Source organism: Crinia signifera, chromosome 9, assembly GCF_055691185.1.
Source record: "Crinia signifera chromosome 9, ASM5569118v1, whole genome shotgun sequence".
NCBI classification, from domain to species: Eukaryota; Metazoa; Chordata; class Amphibia; order Anura; family Myobatrachidae; genus Crinia; species Crinia signifera.
In genome coordinates this window covers 73,396,839-73,419,231 of record NC_139225.1, presented here as the reverse complement: position 1 = coordinate 73,419,231, position 22,393 = coordinate 73,396,839, and the positions used below count along the sequence as shown (strand labels likewise).

At 43.5% G+C, this 22,393-nt stretch overlaps 1 protein-coding gene across 1 annotated transcript in view; it reads left to right on the top strand.

Moving 5' to 3' along the window:
• ATP7A (ATPase copper transporting alpha) overlaps nucleotides 1-11,936 on the top strand; it is a 109,570-nt gene extending 97,634 nt beyond the window's left edge. Inside the window, exon 23 of the mRNA XM_083159233.1 lies at nucleotides 10,735-11,936. Within this exon, the coding sequence (XP_083015359.1) occupies nucleotides 10,735-11,011 (277 nt within the window). The 3' untranslated portion in view covers nucleotides 11,012-11,936. The remainder of the gene's footprint in view (nucleotides 1-10,734) is intronic.
• Nucleotides 11,937-22,393: the final 10,457 nt, after the last annotated feature.

Here is a 22,393-nt window from a genome sequence, read left to right as displayed (position 1 = left end):
TCCCCGTGTCGGACTTCTGCTGTAACGACGTAGTGGACTTCTCCGCCTTCTGACGCTCTCCCTTTCCCCGAGCTGGAAATTGCGCTCGGTATGATGGTAAGCTTGCTCCCACCCTTCTGACCGCCGTGTGCAACTGCAACTGCGGCGGCCATGATGCTCGGTGCGGGACCTGGGGTGGCGATGCCTGCTCCCTGGTGGTGAATCAAATGGGGCCTGACGCTGGTATGAGCGGTCCCTTGCCGCCGTGTGCTGGAAAGGCGCCCTGCCGTGATGGGCCGCAGATGCCGTTGCTGTGGTGGGAGGCTGTGACAAAACAGCATACAGCTGCGTCGCTGCCTGTTGTACCCACGCCGCTCGCTCCTCCGATGCCGTGCGGGTGTACTCAGTGCGCTGCGTGAAGGGTGAGTGGGTGCTGACTGGGTGCGTGGAAATGGGTGCATTCTGCTCACCGCTGTCGGACTCTGGCCTGTCCGATTCTGTCGCCGTCGGCCCGTCGTCCTCATTTGCTGCTGCGAATCTTCTCTCTTGCGGCTGCTCTGGGCTGTGTACCTGTAGTGCTGACTTCTCCATAACTTTCTGTGCTGCTGCTGGCTGCTTTGCTGATTTGCGTCCACCAGGGGGAGCCCTCCCCTGCCGTGGGCCTCTGTGCTGCTGCTGCTGCCGACCTGTAGCTGTGTGCTTTCCCTTGTTACTACTGGGCCCCTCCTCCGCTTCCTGTACGAGTCTTCTTGGCTGCTTCCTGGATCTGCACGGTCTGGCTGCAGAGACCTCCATGCTGCCCTGTGACCTCTGGACTCCTGGACCTGCGAGGCTGCTGTGTGTATGATGCCGCTGTCTCCCTTATGCCATGTCAGCAGCTGTGAGGGAGATGGTGGGTGGCCTGCGACTGATCTGCCGCTGGGAGGGTGACCTGTGAATGCTCTGCCCCCCGGCTGATGGATGCTCCGCTCGGTGATAGGCAGGTAGGGTGAAAACGCGCCCTTTGTCCTCTCCTTCTTTGTGCTGCTGCAGGAACCTGTGTATCTGCTGCCTGGCCGCGTTTCCTCGTGGAATGCAGCCTCCCCCGCCAGCTCTGCCTTTTAACCCCCTCCCGGCCGGGCTCTCCCCCGCTCCCCCCTGACTGGCTGGCCGTAGTGCCAGGTGTGAAAAGGGGTCAGGCATACTTGCCTGTCCCCCCTAGCTTCCCGCCGTTCGGCCTCGGAACGCCACTGCCCCGCCCCCCTATGCCGCTCCGGGCGCCATCTTGGCTGCCTGCGCTCCCTTATGGTCATGAAAGACTATATAAAAGATTTTCTACATATTAGGCCATATTGTTTATATGTATCATTAAATTATTAATGCATATGAGGCATGGCTATTAATTGACGAGACTGTAGTTACAATAAACTATATTGCCCTAGTTAAAGGGGAGTGGGGGAATATTGACCTTGGACTATCCCGAAAAAGTTTTGCACGTTTGACCACTCTCGCACAGATAGTTTGTTGTCACGCAGTGTACAAAAGTTGTGTTTTCTGTGCGTCATAAAAATGCTTAGTAAGTAGAGTAGAGCAACTGTTACTTAACATTTTTCGGTAAAGTGAACAACACAACCACTGAATTATTCCATATGCTAACCAAGGCTTACGGGCACATTGGTTGTCACGTGTACTTGTATTTGAGTGGCAAATAAATTTAGTGATAACCATAAGAATGTTGAAGAGGGTGAATGCCTGTACAGTACATCTAAATCAAGTGAAAATGTAAAAAAACATTTTTTAGAAACTCTTTGAATTGATTCAGCAATGAATGATAGCAAAAATAGGAAAACAGTGAAAATAAACTGTAAAGGCCAGTAAACACGGGGTGATTTTCTAAGCAATCTGACAAGATTGCTTACAATGTGTGCTGAGCTATCTGTGCTTAAGCACATCGCTCAGTACTGGCTCCCCCGTCGGCCCGTGTGTGTGGGGCTTTAGGGAAATTTTGCATCCAGATCTTGTTTCTCCAAAAGTTTGTGCTAAAATGGTTCCAAGGCTTTTAACTGTCTAGCAGAAAGAAAGTGAATTTGTACAGACATTTTTGAACAAATTCAAAACTGATTCACATTTTGTAGACAAAGTTAATCGCCCAGTACGATCCTGAGACAAAACACCACCAGTCCATGCACTGGAAAACATCAGCACTATTAATGACTAAAGCACGTCTGAGCAAATCCAAATTCAAAGTTAATTTATGTTACTTGTTTTCTTTAATATCAAGGGTCTTATTTTAGAAGACTGGATACCAGAAGGTGCAACAGTAAATCGACAATATTACAAAAATGTTCTAGAAACATGGAAAGAATTAGAAGAGGCCAGATTTGTGGAAAAATGGTTTAATATTTAATCAGGACAATGCACCAGCCCACAGTTTTTTTGCCTTGAAAAAGATTTCAGTGCTAGAACGACATTCACACTCACCAGCCATAGCACTGTCTGACTTCTTTGTTTTCCTTTAACCCCTTCCCGACATTTGACGTATATATACGTCATGGCCGGGATGTACTTCCCGACACATGACGTATATATACGTCATGACTTTAAACTGTCACCGCGTCTATAGACGCGGTGACAGTTTAAACATGTCTGCTGTCCCTGACAGCAGACATGTCCCTGCATGCCCAGGGGGGGCGGCGATGCCGCCCCCCCGTCGGCGATCGCTGTGATTGGCTGTTCAATGTGAACAGCCAGTCGCAGCGTTTTCCTGTGTTACCAGCGAATCAGACGCTCAGTAACACAGGGATCAATCACCGCCGGGTGGGAGGGGGCGTGAGGGGGTCACCGGTGATGACCACACCTCACCCCACCTGCCCCCAAGGCTGTGATTGGTCCGTCGGACCGACGGACCAATCACAGCCATGGCGCGTGATTTAAACTAACGGTGACTGCGCTGCAGACGCCATTCCGGTCTGGAATTGCGTGCAGAGCGGTCACCGTGCCAATCTGTCGTGATATACTGACCTGATCCTTGCCTGATACTTACCTGATCACTGCTGGTAGCGTGCTGCCAGCAGCTGGATGCTTCCTGGATCTTGTGACTTCCTGTGTGCTGCTGCTGCAGTGTCATAGAGTCACAGATAGTGAGAGATAGTGAGAGATAGTGAGAGATAGTGAGAGATAGTGAGAGATAGTGATAGAGTGATAGAGAGTGCTATATTTTGTGTCTGCTGCCCCCCCTTTTGTGCTGATCAGTATATCTGTGCTTATCAGCAACTTTTTGGGGGTGCAGGTTTTTTTTTTTAATATATATATATATATACCTGTCAGTTGCACCAAAGGTTGTGCTGCCTGTGCAACTGACTGCTGCCCCCCTGCTGCCCCCCCTTTTGTGCTGATCAGTATAAACTAAGTGATCAGCACCTTTTTTGAGGTCCAGGGTTTTTTTTTTTTATATATATACCCTGCCTGTCAGGTTGCACCCACAGTTGTGTGCCTGCTGCCCCTCACTGCTAATCAGTGTTGCATCACTGCATCACTGATCTGCAGTTTTTTTTTTTTGGAGAGTGCAGTGGGGTTTTGTTTTTACACCCACGTTGCTTTTGTGGGTGTCCTGTGGCCGCTGAGCGCTGATCAGTGACATACATCACTGAACAGCATTTTTGGCACAGGGTTGATATAATTTTTTTTCTTCAGTTTTTTAAATTGTTTTTTTTTTTGGAGAGTGCAGTGGGGTTTTGTTTTTACACCCACGTTGCTTTTGTGGGTGTCCTGTGGCCGCTGAGCGCTGATCAGTGACATACATCACTGAACAGCATTTTTGGCACAGGGTTGATATAATTTTTTTTCTGCAGTTTTTTTAAATTGTTTTTTTTTTTGGAGAGTGCTGTGGTTTATTTTTTTTAAATTGTTTTTACACCCACGTTTCTTTTGTGGGTGTCCTGTGGCCGCTGAGCGCTGATCAGTGACATACATCACTGAACAGCATTTTTGGCACAGGGTTGATATAATTTTTTTTCTGCAGTTTTTTTTAATTGTTTTTTTTTGGGAGAGTGCTGTGGTTTATTTTTTTTAAATTGTTTTTACACCCACGTTGCTTTTGTGGGTGTCCTGTGGCCGCTGAGCGCTGATCAGTGACGTACATCACTGAACAGCATTTTTGGCACAGGGTTGATATAATTTTTTTTTTTTTTATTGGGATCAAATTCCTGTATAAAGTATTTTTTTTTCTGCACTACATAGACACTACACACTACATACCCCCCCGTGTTGAAATAAAGTTTGTACCCCCCCTACACTATACACGTGTTGAAACATTACACTTACAGAAACACAAAAATAAAAATGGCATCCCAAATGTCATCCCAAATGTCATCCCAAATGTCATCCCAGTCATCCAGAAGAATGTATTCAGCGGAGGAGGCATATGCCATGCTTGCCTCTGACTCTGACACAGCCAGTGATGCAAGCGGGGAATTTGAAGGATTCGTCTTAACCTCATCTTCCTCCTCTAGTGATGAGGGACCCCCTCAAAGACGCCCCCGTAGAGCAGCTGAGACCCCCCCCCCCCCCAAATGATTGATCCCGTATGGACCCCACCACCAGACAATTTTGAGCCCCGGGTTCCTGAGTTTTTGGCCATCCCAGGAATCCAATTTGATTCAACAGGTCTCAGAGAAATTGACTTTTTCAAATTATTTTTCTCTGATGATTTTATAAATTTAATGGTGGACCAAAGTAATTTATATGCCCAGCAGTTTATTGCTCAAAACCCCACGTCATCATTTGCTAGGTGGACCCCTGTAGATGCAGTAGAGATGATGACGTTTTGGGGTCTGGTGTTACATATGGGCATAGTAAAAAAGCCAGAAATTAGGCAATATTGGAGTACAGATGTTCTGTACAGCACCCCACTTTACCGTATGGCCATGACTCGGACTCGTTTTGAGATAATCCTTAAATTTTTACATTACACCGATAATGCACAGTGCCCACCCAGAGATGATCCCACCTTTGACCGGCTATTTAAAGTCAGGCCGGTCATTGATCATTTCAGTGCCAAATTTGCAGAGTTGTACATCCCTGAAAAATTTATTTGTATCGACGAGTCCCTTATACATTTTAAAGGAAGTGTTAAATTCCGCCAGTACCTTCCCAGTAAGAGGGCAAGGTATGGCATAAAAATGTATAAACTGTGTGAAAGCACCTCAGGGTACACCCACAGGTTTAGGGTATATGAAGGGAAGGATTCAAGAATTGAACCGCCAGAATGCCCCCCCTCCCTCGTAGGTGTTAGTGGAAAAATTGTCTGGGATTTAGTGCACCCCTTCCTGGATAAAGGTTATCACCTCTATGTGGATAACTTTTACACTAGCATCCCCCTGTTTAAGGCCCTTGGTTCAAGAGGTACAGCAGCTTGCGGTACTGTGCGCAAGAACCAAAGAGGCCTCCCAAAAACGCACATTGCCCAAGTACTGAGAAGGGGTGAAAGCAGGGGAATATGCACCGAAAATATGTTGTTGGTCAAATATAAGGACAAGAGGGATGTCCTTATACTGACAACAATTCACGGAGACAGTACCACCTCCGTCCCTGTACGAGGTACCAGTACCCACACCTCAAAACCGAATTGTATCCTAGATTACAATAAGTACATGGGCGGAGTGGATCTTTCAGATCAGGTACTGAAGCCGTACAGTGCCCTGCGGAAAACAAAAATCTGGTACAAGAAGCTGGCCGTGTATATCATCCAGATGGCACTGTATAACGCTTACGTGCTATTCCGTTCTACCAGCCAGAGGGGGACATTTATGCACTTTCAAGAGGAAGTCATAAAGGGCCTAATATTTGGGAACCAGCAGGCAGAGGGCCCCAGTACTTCTAGTACTGGCCCCCGTATTGTACCAGGGCAGCATTTTCCTAATGAAATCCCCTCCACTGCAAAAAAGGGCAGGACACAAAAAAGGTGCAAAGTTTGCTATAAAAAGGGAATAAGAAAGGATACTATTTTCCACTGTGAAACTTGCCCCGACAAACCCGGCCTATGTATAAAGGAGTGTTTTAAAATATACCACACATCTATGGATTATTAGGTTCATCATTTCACCGTGCTTCGGGGGTCTTGCTAATGCCACATAGCACCCACCATTAATTCCACCAGAATCTGTGCTGCAAAATCCAAAAATCACTCCTTCCCTTCTGAGTCCTGCCATGCACCCAACTGGTATTTTTTGGTCACATATGAGGCATTGCCATACTCGGGAGAAATTGGGGCACAGATTTTGGGGTACTTTTTCTCCTTCATACCTTATGAAAATGAAAAATTTTGAGCCAGAACGGCATTTTTGTGTAAAAAAATGTAATTTTTCATTTGCACAGCCCAGTTGTATCAAAATTGGTGAAATCCCTGGGGGTTTGAAATGTACACTATAGCCCTAGATGAATTCCCTGAGGGGTGTAGTTTGCAAAATGGGGTCACTTGTGGGGGGGTTCCACTGTATTGGTGCTTCGGGGGTCTTGCTAATGCGACATAGCACCCACCAACATTCCACCAGAATCTGTGCTGCAAAATCCAAATATCACTCCTTCCCTTCTGAGTCCTGCCATTTTTTGGTCCCACATGAGGCATTGCCGTACTCGGGAGAAATTGGGGCACAGATTTTGGGGTGCTTTGTCTCCTTCATTCCTTGTGAAAATGAAAAATTGAGCCAGAACTGCATTTTTGTGTAAAAAATGTAATTTTTCATTTTCACTGCCCAGTTGTACCACAATTGGTGAAACCCCTGGGGGTTTCAAATGTACACTATACCCCTAGTTGAATTCCCTGAGGGGTGTAGTTTGCAAAATGGGGTCACTTGTGGGGGGGTTCCACTGTATTGGTGCTTCGGGGGTCTTGCTAATGCGACATAGCACCCACCAACATTCCACCAGAATCTGTGCTGCAAAATCCGGTACTCTTTACCTAGAAGGGCGCCCGTCGCGGGCATCGCGGGTACATTTATGTATGGCCGCGATGCGACCGACGCGATGCCCGCGATTTCCCATTGAAACCAATGTTAAACATGGAAATCGTGTCGGTCGCGTCGCGGCCGGCCATAAATGTACCCGCGATGCCCGCGACGCGATGCTCCCGATTTCCCATAGGAATCAATGTTAAAAGGCGCGATGGACCCGATTTTACTGTTAAATGGCTCAATCCACCCGATTTGGCCATAGGAATCAATGTTAAATGGGCCACAGAGCCCATTAACCCTTAAATGTCCCCCCAAATTTTTAACGCCACCCCACGATCCACGCCAACCCGAAGCGTGGCGAGCGCAGCGAGGGGCGGCGGTACGCGTCCTCCGACCTTTTCATGCCCTACTATCCACTAGGGCGTGGTGTGAGAATATAATAGTGTGGCGAGCGCAGCGAGCCACCGAGCCCGAAGCGTGGCGAGCGCACGCGGATACCTTCACAGGTAGACGCGTCCCCTCGCGGGCTTCACAGGTGTCCGCCTCGCCACGGACACCTGTGAAGCCCGCGAGGGGACGCGCATAACTGTGAAGGTATCCGCGGCCCCTCGCGGGGCTCGCTGCGCTCGCCACGCTTCGGGCTCGGTGGCTCGCTGCGCTCGCCACACTATTATATTCTCACACCACGCCCTAGTGGATAGTAGGGCATGAAAAGGTCGGAGGACGCGTACCGCCGCCCCTCGCGGGCTCGCTGCGCTCGCCACGCTTCGGGTTGGCGTGGATCGTGGGGTGGCGTTAAAAATTTGGGGGGACATTTAAGGGTTAATTTGGCCTATTTGGCCCCAAATCGGGTCCATTGAGGCATTTAACAGTTAAATCGCGGTCAATCTGCCGTTTTAACATTGTTCCCTATGGGAAAATCACGGGCATCGCGGCCATCCCGATTTACCCCGCGATGCCCGCGATTTTTACCCCCGACGACCGCGATTTCAATCGCTGGCGCCCTTCTAGGTAAAGAGTACCCAAAATCCAAATATCACTCCTTCCCTTCTGAGTCCTGCCATGCACCCAAATGGTATTTTTTGGTCACATGTGAGGCATTGCCGTACTCGGGAGAAATTGGGGCACAGATTTTGGGATGCTTTGTCTCCTTCATTCCTTGTGAAAATGAAAAATTTTGAGCCAGAACTGCATTTTTGTGTAAAAAATTTAATTTTTCATTTTCACTGCCCAGTTGTACCACAATTGGTGAAACCCCTGGGGGTTTGAAATGTACACTATACCCCTAGTTGAATTCCCTGAGGGGTGTAGTTTGCAAAATGCGGTCACTTGTGGGGGGGTTCCACTGTATTGGTGCTTCGGGGGTCTTGCTAATGCGACATAGCACCCACCAACATTCCACCAGAATCTGTGCTGCAAAATCCAAATATCACTCCTTCCCTTCTGAGTCCTGCCATGCACCCAAATGGTATTTTTTGGTCACATGTGAGGCATTGCCGTACTCGGGAGAAATTGGGGCACAGATTTTGGGGTGCTTTGTCTCCTTCATTCCTTGTGAAAATGAAAAATTTTGAGCCAGAACTGCATTTTTGTGTAAAAAATGTAATTTTTCATTTTCACTGCCCAGTTGTACCACAATTGGTAAAACCCCTGGGGGTTTGAAATGTACACTATAGCCCTAGATGAATTCCCTGAGGGGTGTAGTTTGCAAAATGGGGTCACTTGTGGGGGGTTCCACTGTATTGGTGCTTCGGGGGTCTTGCTAATGCGACATAGCACCCACCAACATTCCACCAGAATCTGTGCTGCAAAATCCAAATATCACTCCTTCCCTTCTGAGTCCTGCCATGCACCCAAATGGTAATTTTTGGTCACATGTGAGGCATTGCCGTACTCGGGAGAAATTGGGGCACAGATTTTGGGGTGCTTTGTCTCCTTCATTCCTTGTGAAAATGAAAAATTTTGAGCCAGAACTGCATTTTTGTGTAAAAAATGTAATTTTTCATTTTCACTGCCCAGTTGTACCACAATTGGTGAAACCCCTGGGGGTTTGAAATGTACACAATAGCCCTAGATGAATTCCCTGAGGGGTGTAGTTTGCAAAATGGGGTCACTTGTGGGGGGGTTCCACTGTATTGGTGCTTCGGGGGTCTTGCTAATGCGACATAGCACCCACCAACATTCCACCAGAATCTGTGCTGCAAAATCCAAATATCACTCCTTCCCTTCTGAGTCCTGCCATGCACCCAAATGGTATTTTTTGGTCACATGTGAGGCATTGCCGTACTCGGGAGAAATTGGGGCACAGATTTTGGGGTGCTTTGTCTCCTTCATTCCTTGTGAAAATGAAAAATTTTGAGCCAGAACTGCATTTTTGTGTAAAAAATTTAATTTTTAATTTTCACTGCCCAGTTGTACCACAATTGGTGAAACCCCTGGGGGTTTGAAATGTACACTATACCCCTAGTTGAATTCCCTGAGGGGTGTAGTTTGCAAAATGGGGTCACTTGTGGGGGGGTTCCTAACTTTTAGCATCTTATGGTGCCTAGAAACCTACATGGTGCCTAAAAAATAATCTCATAAAAAGGAGGCTCCAAAATCAAGTAGGTGCTCCTTCTATTATGAAGCCTGTGGTTTGGTCAACGTGCACACTAGGGCCACATATAGGATATTTATGAAAACAAAAGAATTGGGGGAATCAATTTTTAGTCACATTTCTCTAGTAAAATCTACTGTGTTCCTTAGAAAAATGTATTAAAATTGAAAATCTGCAAAAAAAATGAAATTTTGACATTTCACCTACACTTTGTTTTAATTCCTGTGAAACACCTAAAGGGTTAACAAACTTCCAAAATGCTGTTTTGAATACTGTGAGGGGTGCAGTTTTTGAAATGGCATCATTTATGGGGGTGTCTCACATACAAGTCCCTCAAAGTCACATCAGAACTGAACTGGCCCCTAAAAAAAATCAGTGTTTGAAATTTTCTTGAAAATTTGAGAATTTGCTATTCATATTTTAAGCCTCCTAGTGTCCAAAAAAATTAAAAGGAGGTTGAAATAATGATGGAAACATAAAGTAGACATATGGTCTATGTTGGTTATTAACTATTTTGAGTGGTATGATTATTTGTCTCACAAGCAGAAAATTTAACATTTTGAAAATTGCTAAATTTTCCATTTTTTTACGACATTTTGGTATTTTTCACAAAAAAACACAGACTGTATCGACCCAAATTTACCACTAACTTGAAGTACAATGTGTCACGAGAAAACAATCTCAAAATCACTGGGATAAGTAAAAGCAAAAAAAAAGTTATCCCCACTTAAGTGATACATGTCAGATTTGAAAAAAAGGGCTCTGTCAGGAAGGCAAAAACAGGCTGCGGCGGGAAGGGGTTAAAGTCTAATCTGTACTCAAGGAATTTTTTTTTGGGAAAATAGAAAGTAAGAATGCAGTGGCGTGTGGATTCAGAGTTAAAATGTACTTATTATATGTAAACTATAGCTTCAGTCTCATTATTTAATATACATATATAAAGGTATTTTCTTTAGTGTTTAGAATTCTTGGGAAATAAGCAGCCCTCCAGCTGTTGATGAATTACACTTCCCAGCATGCCTTGCCTTAGTTTAGCTATTTGGCCATGCTGAAATGTATGCAAGGCATGCTGGGATGTGTAGTTAATCAACAGCTGGAGGGCCGCTTATTGCCCACCCCTGGTTTAGGTGGTACATGGTGCAATGAGCAGCTGCAAAAAAAACATTAGGAGAACCAAGCAGGTTATTACATCACCACTTAGTTTAATGGAAATTCATTCTGTTTCTACAGTTACCGTAAGCCAAGTCGGGAGCAACTGGAACAACGAGCTCAAGGTCAAATGAGGCAGAAATCCCCTTCAGAAATTAGCGTCCACATTGGAATCTCTGAAAACCGAAGAAGCTCCCCAAAGCTCAGCATTTTGGACCGCTTTGTGAATTACAGCCGAGCTTCCCTCAACTCCTTCCTGTCTGACAAACATTCCCAGCACAGCATGCCCCTGAATGATCCAGACAAGCATACGCTACTCATGGAAGACCTAAGAGGGGAGGAAGACACATTCCTATGATCAGAAGCACTGACGTTCTAGTTTTTCTCCCATTATATACCTAAGACAGCAAAAGTGGCAATATACCAATGAGCCTTTTGTAGCAAACATACATTGCAGTGACACCTTCAAGCACTGGAAAAGTGAGCAAGGATGTCAGTCATTGACTTGCAAGCTTATGTGCCTTATACATTTAGACAGTGCTTCTTTATTAGGCTTGCACATAAAAGAAAGAAGTTACACTGATAGGTATTATTTTGGATTATTATAACTTGTGGACAATTTAGTTGTTCTTTACCGTCTCTCATTAAATGAGGGATAAACAATCTTCCACAGTTTGTCCATATCATTATTGAATTTATCCACCATAGGTCAAGTGGAAATGTTTCTGCTAGCCCTGTCCAATCCATGAAGCAATACACAGAGTCACATTCATCTGTTCTCATTTCACAAAATAAATTGAGTTTCTGTTTATTGCTTCACCTCCCTCCCCACCTCCATTAGGAGAGAGCTTTGTGGTTACTACCGGTAACATAAGTTACAGCATGTTCTCTGCCCTCCATTGCACTCGTATGTCTCTGTGAATCCATAGGATTCTGTTTTTTTACAGAGTATCCCAACCTAAACTACCCTATGACTTGCTGGGGTCCTGTCCATGCCTTAGAGGCTCTGTCAGGGCCTAAAGCAACAATATTATTAAATAGCAGTATGGCTCAAATACTTATAAAATCATGTTCATATCCAGGGAAAGTATTTTTGTTTTATTTATTGCAAGTATTTATGGCACATTTATATATTAACTTGCTATTCTTCTATGTATATACAGTAAGAGCTTTGTGCACTGTGTCACCATCCACTGTGTGATGTCCTGTGAATCCTGCAACCCTGATATAGATATCTATCAATGAATTAAATATAAGGTGCAATTCAGGCCATTCATAGCAAATCTTATACATTATTTTTACACGAGTATCTGAATTCAATTCTCATGATGATGTGGAAAAATAGCAGTAATGTATATGTCAGAATGTAATGTTTGTGTATTTCGTTTTATATTATTTGTCCAATATATAGGAAAGCTGTATTTCTTTTAGATTCTGAAAACTTTTAAATTTGATTTGGATTTAAGAATATAGCTTAAATGATTTAACATTTGTATTGATCGCGCTATGTTACGCACCACCTGCCCAGTTCTTCAGCAGGAAAGTCATAAAGACCGAAATGGATCTAGAACATCAGTGATCAGCATGTTGGTATCTCTTGTACTGCTGTGCAGTATATTCATGGATGAGATACAGTACAATGGCATCATAAGGAGTAGGACCACAGCCCTGCTATAGATCAAGACGCCACACCTTTTCCATCTTTATTGCTAATCCTTTTAGCACTCATAGCTTTTAATCACTGATCGGAAAGAGATTAAATTGTATGTTATTGAAATGGGCAATGTAACTTGTGTTCGTGTAGGAGAACCTCCTGCTGATAAGGTAACTGCTTCATTATGTAATGAAGCATGCACCTCTTCTCTTTGGCAGGAATCACCTACAGCTGTTACTGCTGGCACAATGCCCACATAGCTGGTCCTGTTGGCAGGATGTTCAGATGCACTTATACACATTCCTGCTGACAGGCTGCACATTTGCTGTAGTAATGGCATGCTGTGTTGAGTGCCCAGGTCAGAATTTAAATCATATCTCTTGCAAAGCTATTTTTTTCTGGAAGCAAGGGCGTAACTACCATAGATGCAAGGGGTGCAGCTGTTATGGGGCCCAGAGCTTAAGGGGGCCCATCTTTACTGTCTAATATGTTTTGCATACATTTTTCACCATCAGTTGCTAAATAGGGGGCACTTACAAACTTTTGCTATGGGGCCTACGACTATCTAGTTAAACCACTGCTGACAAATTTAGTAACTATGGACTAAATTGGCCTGAAAGCAACTCGTGTGGACACCGAACCTGAATTTTCATTGGGAAAGATGTTAAATTATCTTGGCTCATTATTCCATTAACTACCTAGTGCCATTATTGTTTAGAATGGAATGTCCTGCTACTAGCTGTCTTCTCATTTAATAACCTAATATGTGACAATGTGGCCTTTTTACTACAGTGTGTGGCCAAATTGGCTCGATCAGGTTGTTTGATCTCTGTGCGTGTGGTCAGACTTCATCATGGAATAGTATCTGCTCTGAATAAATAATAGACCGAGTGGGGGAATCTGCCGCACAGGACTTAATATTGCAATCCGGTGATATATGTTGTGGCCCCCTATTTGTATGATTTCTAAATGACCATTATTTTCAGGGGTGTGCTACCACTGATATGTTAGAATATACAAAGAAAGAACAGTGTGTCATAGTATGGTGCACCACACTATGACACACTTTTCTTTCTTTGTATATTCTGAATAAATAATACAAGTCTGTTTTGTTTTTTCATGCTTTGTAGCTTGTTGTTAGCCTGGATCTGCTACCATACAGTCACATAAGACACAGGCAATCTTACTAGCATTTGTCTGCATCATTTTGATACTGAATGTTCTTAATAGGTAACGGTGGGTAACCTTTTACAGTGTTTCTCTGCATTTCCTTATCGGATATAGTTGTCACACTTCATCATGAAGCTTTGGGTCAAGCTGATCATTGCTGTGGAAGAAGACTTACTAGTCATCACCACGTTCAGACGTCTTTTGCTATATATATATATTATGTATGTATGTATGTAATTATCAATGCATATACTTCAGTATGTGCAGTATAGTGGGGTAAAGCTATACTAACTAGCTATTAAAGAACAATGTATATGGTATTGTCAACAAGAAGAAATAAAGTAAATAACAGACTGAATTCTGTTGGGAATAAAGTAACTGCACCTGGACAAACCATGGGCCATGCACCCAGTGTGCAGATACATACATTGTCTCGCATGTGGGGTATATACTGGCGGCTTTTGAATGTAGCCCACAAATACTGGGCAGCTTTATTTTTACCCTGCAAATTAGATATCAGTTTAGACAGGCCCCTCTCACATCTAAATCTCTGCACCTTACACATCCACCACCTGCAGTGCAGCATGGTTTTACCAGGGACTTGCTCTTACTTTCTTTATTCCCAACTCAGAATGAGGCCATGTGTTCACAAGTGTGTAAAAAATAAGTGGCAAGCTTTATGTGCAATATTATGATTACTTTTGGAAACATTATGCAACATTTGTAATACATTTATCTATATTTTACTTATACATCAATGTTTTGCTATTTTCTAATTTTAACTTACAGATGGAGCCTTCTTCAACTAGCCTTCTGTGGAGAGCCAGGGTGAGCCAAGGCTTATTATTATCAGTGGTTCTCAGCTGCATTACAATACATACAGCAATACAGTAGGGGAATAGCAGAGGATTAAGGCTGACATTTCTGGCTCACTTACTCCTATTAAAGGGCTAGATGAGGATGGCTCTCTCTGTATGTAAATAATACATTGCTATTGTTTGTTTTGTACTATTATACTGACAGGGCTGGGCAAAAAATAAAACCTAAATTTACTTGGTAACATAATTAAACCCTCATTTTACCGTATTATTACTAGGGCCAAATGTAATAGGGTGAGATTTTCAGAAAGTGAGAGATTTTGGGAGAGTTTTCCCATGTTTTTTAAAGCAGCAATCAATTACACTGCAAAACCAGGTTGATTTTGCCATGTAATTGATTGCTGCTTTAAAAAACATTGGAAAACTCTCCCAAAATCTCTCACTTTCTGAAACTCTCACCCTATTACATTTGGCCCCTAGTGTGCTCATCTGTGGATAACTGAGAAGCAGCCTTATGCAGTGTGTGATTTGGGGACTTCTCTTTTACAATTATTTTAAAAATGAATTTGAGGTCTATGTGCATATAGGGCCTTATTCAGATCTGAGCTCAGCACAAATTTGTTTGGAAAATGGGCAAAACCATGTGCACTGCAGGTGGGGCAGATGTAACCTGTGCAAAGAGATAAATTTGGGTGGGGTATGCTGAAACTGAAATCTAAATTGCAGTGTAAAAATAATGCAGTCAGTATTTACCCTGCACAGAAACAAAATAACTCCCACAAATCTAACTCTCTCTATACATGTTACATCTGCCCCACCTGCAGTGCACATGGTTTTGCCAATTTTCCAAACAAATTTGTACTGAGCTCAGATCTGAATAAGGCCCTTAGTGTGATCTTGGCTTCTAAGTATCCAACGATCTAACCGGTATTCAAAGGTTCAACTTGATGCACGGAAGTCTTTTTTTCAACCTAAACTACTATGTAACGATGTATAAATGTGTCTTATAATTTTAATTCAGGTTTATTATTATCCTCATCAATGATTGGAACCAGCATCTACTTATTTTTAATCGCAACAGATATCAACAATGCAGTATTCTGCTGTGATCTCTGTCGCTGATGTGTTGGCTGGACAGCACTCAGACCTCACAAGAAGATGGAAGATAATCCCTAGAATCTAGCAGATATTGGGTCCAGTTTTTACATACAAAGCTGAACACTGCTGGCAGGGAGAGGTTTGGAAAAGCTAAAACCTTTAAATAACATGTAGATGAAATGTGAGTTGCCATAGTAATGGTCTAATATGTGTACATACATTTCCAACAAACCCTTAATTATGTTCCAAAGATTTTTATATATTGAGATACTGAGCTTTAACAATCACCTCTCCACATTGTCTGAGATTGCATTTTTCAGCAATGTATTTTTCAGTCTGTGCTTTTGTGTATCCCTCTAAGGGGGGTCGACAGCCGTGCCCCTGTCCCGTTCTCGCCTTGCTCGACTTGAGCTCGCCGTGGCGTGGCCGCGAGTTGAGGGGGGAAATAGATGAGCTCCGGCAGGGAGCTCGCCTATTTCCGGCTTTTCTCGGCAGAACGAGCCCGACAGCTTGTGATGTTGGGCTCGTTCTGCCGAGAACCCCTGTTCAATGCTGTCGGGGAAGACAGCATTAAATAGGGCCCCGCAGCCATCTCCCCCATCGGGAGATGGCTGCGGGAGAACGACACACATTGAATACCCCCCTTAACGTGTGTTAACACGGTGCGATTTTGCTTGCGATTTGATTGGGATAGAATCGAACGGCAAGCAAAACGCATTCGATTTGGACTATATAGTACCGATCTGTACTGTCTATTTTACTATTCTACTTACACTAAACAGGTGCACGCATTGAATGAGGTTGAAAACCGTTCAATGTCCATTCGATTTCGATTATATAACACAATCTCACTATGTGTATGCAGCATTACAGTAAATACTATATTATTTCTAAAATGTGTTTTTGCAAATATATTTTCTGTCTCTAATTGTGTCTGGCAGCATATATGTCCGTTTTGTATGCTGAAATATGCAAAGATTTAGATCTACTTTTACCTCAGAAGATTCTTTATTTTTGGTGAACATGTATCATGCTCAGATGTACTTAATGATTACAATGCTTAGCAAGCAATGTACAAGATTTGATCACACAATTAGCCTGTTGTGTTTGTAACACTACTGCATTGTAGTATACTTTTTCCAGTATTCAATAAAAGGATATTTATATTTATCTTAAATCTTTTTCTTTGGATCCATTTGTAGGCTCTCAACCACATATTAGCTTGACTAGGACTTGATTAGGACTAGAATCTGATTATGTTTCTCCCTCGTCTTTTCTCTCCATCCTCTATTATGAAGCGAATGTTACTCTGTCACGTTAGAATGTTGACATTTCATCATGCAGGCTACAGCATCTTGTCCTGCCAGTCATGTAATGTCACTTCCAGGTCAAACCTCCAGCATTCCAGGAAGTAATCGTAAACCCTGCCCCTAACCCTCCCTCTAATGACTAACTCTAATCTAATCCCTCCACAGCCTAATACTAACCTCCTCCTGCTCACATTCTTACCCTAAAGTAAAAATTCTGACAGCATTGTTATTGTTGACCTTTTAAATGCATCCCTGTTGTGGCGTAATAAGACAGTCCGTATGTAAATCATGGATAAAGTAAAAATGTATTGTACGAACACACGGGAAAGCTTTCCTCACTGAGGGCAAGATGTACCAAGCCCTAAAAAGTGAGATAATGGAGAGTGATCAGCTCGTACCTGTAATTTTTCAAACACAGCATGTGACAAGGCAGGTAGGAGCTGATTGGCTGGTGGTTTTTCACTCTCGCTTTTATACCTTTTCAAGCTTAGTACACCTGGTCCTGAAGCAGCTGTGGTTAATCCATTGGGGGCTGCTGCTGTAACGCACAAGGTTTCTCCATAATATTTCCTTTTAGTTGTTCTCTGAGGATAAAGGCAATTGTATATTAGACCACCTAGGTGGAGTAATATGTACAGGCGCTTCTAGATAAGTGGTTGGGCAAGCTGCTCACACCATGGGGAGGTCAGCCCCCTAAAAACAGAAATACAAATATACAGGGAGTGCTGGAGCGCTAAATGATAAGAATATATGACCAATTGGGTATTACAATTTATTTTATTATCACTAAAAATTCAATAAAGTACTAAAAGCAATTGCATAAAATGAAGGTGTACAGCCTGATATGGAATCACATAAATTGGAATACAGATATAGACATTGTGCAGTGTCTCACTTGTTCCTGAGATTACTCTCCAGATGGAAAAGGGGTACAGTCTCCCAGAGGGTTTTGGGAACAGCTGGAATGGCGGGTGTCCATAAACCTGGCCGGAAAAAAAGTTGGATCCTGGTTGGTAGGATAGAGGTCTCAGTCCTTGAATAAGGAGCTCCGGTGAATAGCAGGTGGTGGTGTCCCTTGCGGTGTCCAGTGAATGTCCCAGATGGAATAACCTCAATATGGGGGAGATGGCGGAGAGTTGGTCCAAGTGAGAGCTTGTTTCTGTATAAGGTCCCAAGTGTCAGACTGTAGCACCTTGTCTGACGCGTTTGAAAAAGTTGCCTGTGGGCAACGAAACGCGTGTGTACGGTGTTCGGTGCTGCAATTTGGGCATTATAAGGTAAAGCTGCACTGCTACTGGGGGCATAAGTTTTGTAGGCAACACTGCGACTGGGGGCATTATGGAGGTCATTCTAATCCATACTCAACGTTGTGAATTCACAACTGTGAGCGATTTGGGAAGGACTGGGCATGCAAGTATTTGTTTATGTGCATGTACGGGCCATCTGTGTGAGCAGCCCATTCGCACCAATCAGTGCAGGTGTGGGGCTTGCAGACTCGAGTCGCGCCCATGGGAATGCCCAGCATTTCATGGGCATCCCCATAGAAACCAACAGTAATTTCTCTTTGGCCCTATAGTCTAAACACATATATTCTTCCAATTGTGGCCCTTTAATAGACTCCGGGATGCCAATAAGGCTTAAATTACACTGATAACTCTGTTCTCCATATCATCCAGCTTAGCAGATACGGAGTGTATTGTTTGTTCTCTGCGGTCAAGCAACACATGCAGGTTATGGACAATGACCGCATTATCACTGCTCCGTTGTTCCACTGTGGCTATTCTAGCAGTATTGGAATCAATTTTCATATGGGAGGTCTCTAGTCTCATATGCAAATCCTCAATTTTTTTCATCTAGCAGAGGCATCAATATTTGTATAGTAGCCATAGCATTCTCCTTAGGTGAAGGAATCACTGCTCTTTGAGGAGAGTTAGATGGAAGATCACTAGGGGAATTGCCACAGAAAATGGAGGCGGTGAAGGAAGGGATGCGGACTGGGTTGATTTTTTTGACCGTTTTTACCCATGGTAGGATCAAACAGTGCTTGAGATGATTTTGACTGATTTCCTCTCAAGGAATCTGTCCATACCCTAACAGGGTAAGGCATATAAAGCCAAATGTGCAAACCCAATGATATCTCTATTATAAACTTTGTGGTAGATGAATGGTCTATGTGGGGGGGTATTCAATCACTGGTCACGACTGTTGGGACGTTGTGACCCTGGCCCATTCTCTGTCTGCTCGACATATTTGGCAGACGGGATTCATTGTTGCGTCTGTGGAATGAGGAAAAGGTGGCGTGTCTGTGAAAACGGCCATGGATCATTGAGATACGGCTGTGATCTCGACAAATATGGGCCCGACTGCTTTTAAGGTAGGGTCAGTTCTGCCGAGATGCCTCTTCAATGCTGTTGGGAAAGATCACATTGAATAGGCCTCCAACGCTATTTCCACCATTGGACATAGTTGTGGGGTATTAAATACCCCCTAAGAGTATACTCTGAAATGTGCAATAGAGGCTCAGTCGCCCCAGCAGGTGAGGGGGAACTACATATCTTTGACAGTAAGATAGTCAATAGAAATATCAGATGTCAGTGTGTATATGCACGCTCAATAGCGTTATTACAGCAAATAACTCAGTATTGTATGCCTCGGTAGATCAAAGGTCTCGCATGGGATAGCTGTAAAACTCTACATAAGTTTAGGTGAGTTACAGTATATACACAATTAAAATTTGTTTTCGCCTTTGGGTCTACTGTATGAATATCTTTACTCTGAATTATTCCCGGGAACTAGTTCAGAAATGTGTTCACATAGCAACATATTGTACCTTTCATTAATAGACAATTAACAAAACATAATAACTGACGCCAGGCTCCTAATGGGAACTCCAAATGGAGTATTAACACATACTGTAACATAGTATTAACAAATAACATAGATTTCGTTTCAAATACCAAAGTAATAGCACATCTAGGGAACAGTAATCACAACATGGTTTCACTGGAAATCAACTTCTGTAAACCACAACATACAGGACCAACTAAAATACAAAATTTCAAAAAAGCTATTTTCAAATTATTCAGGGAATATTTAAAAGAAATTAAGTGGGAAGTGATATTTGAGGGGTAGAATAGAGAGGAAATGTGGGAAACACAAAAAATGTGCTTGAATCACTAACTATTAAATACATCCCAAAAGTCGTTACTTATGTAATATCTGGACTCCCGTTTTTCTTATGAGACCGCGTCCCCTCGTGGGGCTCGCTGCGCTCACCACGCTTCGGGCACGGTGGCTTGCTGCGCTCGCCACACTATATAAAATCAACTCCATGTGTAGTTGGATAGTAGGGATATGAAAAAATGGGGTGCATTTAACATGGGAGTCCAGATAATACATAAGTACCCAAAAGTTAATAAGGGTAAATTCAATAAAAAAGCCATCATGGTTGCACAAAAAAGTAAGGACAGCAATCAACAATAAAACAAGAGCATTTCAATTTTATAAGGATAACATGAATTAGGAGGCGTACAGCCAGTACAAAGAAATAAACAAAATTTGTAAAGGGATAATCAAAGTAGCTAAAAGGGAGAATGCACTATACATAGCCACTGAGAGCAAATCCAATCCCAAGAAGTTTTTCAAATACATCAATAGTAAATGAATAATTAAAAAGAACATAGCCCCATTATCCAAAATCAATGGTAAAAGCTTTACAAAGGATAAGGGAAAAGCAGAACTGTTAAATGAGTTCTTCTCATCAGTGTTTACTAGGGGAGAGGAGACAGTGGAACATACAGGTACCACAAATGGGACGAACAAGCCAGATCTTAATATTGCTTTCACGACTGATGAGATAATATTGCAGTTCAGCAAAATCAGAACAAACAAATCACCAGACTCAGATGGGATTCATCCTTGGGTACTAATGGAATTAAGGGAGGAATTCGTGACCCCTCTGTATTACGTTTTTGATAACTCACTTTCATCAGGTAAGGTTCCGAAAGACTGGAGAATAGCAGAAGTAGTGCCAATATTCAAAAAAGGAAAAAGGAATGACCCAGCTAACTACAGACCGGTGAGTCAATAGTGGGTAAATTATTTTAAGGATTTTTAAGGGATGGTGTCCAGAAATATTTAGATCTTCATAGTTTACTTCGCATTAACCAGCATGGGTTTGTGAAAAATAGATTGTGTCAAACATATTTACTAGGCTTCTATGAGGAGGTCAGCAAAAACCTAGATTATGGAAACGCCGTAGACACGGTCTTCCTAGATTTTGCTAAAGCTTTCGATACAGTGCCACACAAGAGATTGATAAATAAAATGGAGGACCTGGGATTAGGGGAAAGAATTTGTAGGTGGGTAGGGAACTGGCTATGTAATAGGGAACAGAGAGTGGTTGTGAACAGTGCAGTATGAAATAAGATACCATTACTAAGTGGAGTGCCACAGGGTCCGGTACTAGGGTCCATTTTAATCAACATATTTATCAACGATATTGGGATGGGAATACTCAGCAATGGTTCCATTTTTGCGGATGATACAAAACTGAGTAGAGTAATTAGATCAACTGAGGATGTCTCCGCACTTCAAAATTATCTTAATAAACTAGATGAGTGGGCAAAAAAAGTGGAAAATGAGGTTCAATGTGGATCAAGGTTATGCACCTTGGGAGGCATAACCAATGTGCTAGTTCTAACCTAAGCGGGGAGGCATTGGGTAATTCAGTACTTGAAAAGGATCTAGGAGTCCAATTAGATAACAAACTGAGGTGTAGCGCTCAATGTCACAAAGCAACATTTTTCATTGTCAGGGCAGCTAAACTATGGATCTCTCTTCCTGGAGAGGTGGTGTTGAATGACACATTTAATACGTTTAAATTAAGGTTGGACAAACATTTATTGGTTAAAAACTTGTATTTAAAAATATCAGAATACACTACATATAACAAGGGATAAGCTAATTAAATCTAGGTTGACCTATTAAAAACTATGGCAGTGGGGGAGTGGTCGGAACAGGAAGCGTAACGGATGTGCTCCCGAGACCTCTAGACAAGCTCCATGGACAGAGAGCCTAGGGGAAAGGAAATAAAACCTTACCCAGCCTGTGGACAGCTTAGCTCGGCCGACACTACGCCCTGTCCCCGTGACACCTCGAGAGCCCGCTTGTCGGGCACTGCGGGTTGAGGTTCACCGCGGCGGATGGGCAGGGAGACGGGCCAACATCACACTCCTAACTTCCTGAGAAGGACACTGATCCCTCGGAGCCTGGTCGTCGGCGCTGCGGGTTGAGGTAACTCATGGTGGATGTGCAGGGAGACAGAGACAGAAGAAGCTGTAGTAAGCGCCGGAGGACACGGGCAGCAGGAGGACAGCTGAGCTTGGCGGGACCACATGCCCCTGGAAATGAGACCTGACATGACTGGCCGCTCCCTCCTCCTCCCTACTGAGGATAGAAGCAGCCCTTGCCCACCAATGTTTTTTAAGGAAGTAATATATACATTGCTGGCACAAGCCATGTGGCTGTCAAGTCCGGGGGGGTGGGGTGGATTGTGGCTGCCGCTCGAGCCGCCGAGTCCGGGGGGTGGGGGGTGGATTGTGGCTGTAGCTCGGATCGGGGGGTTGGTGCGAGTCTTTCGCCTCCTGAAAATCTCTTGCTCCTTGGGGAAAATAGTTCAGTGTGTATGC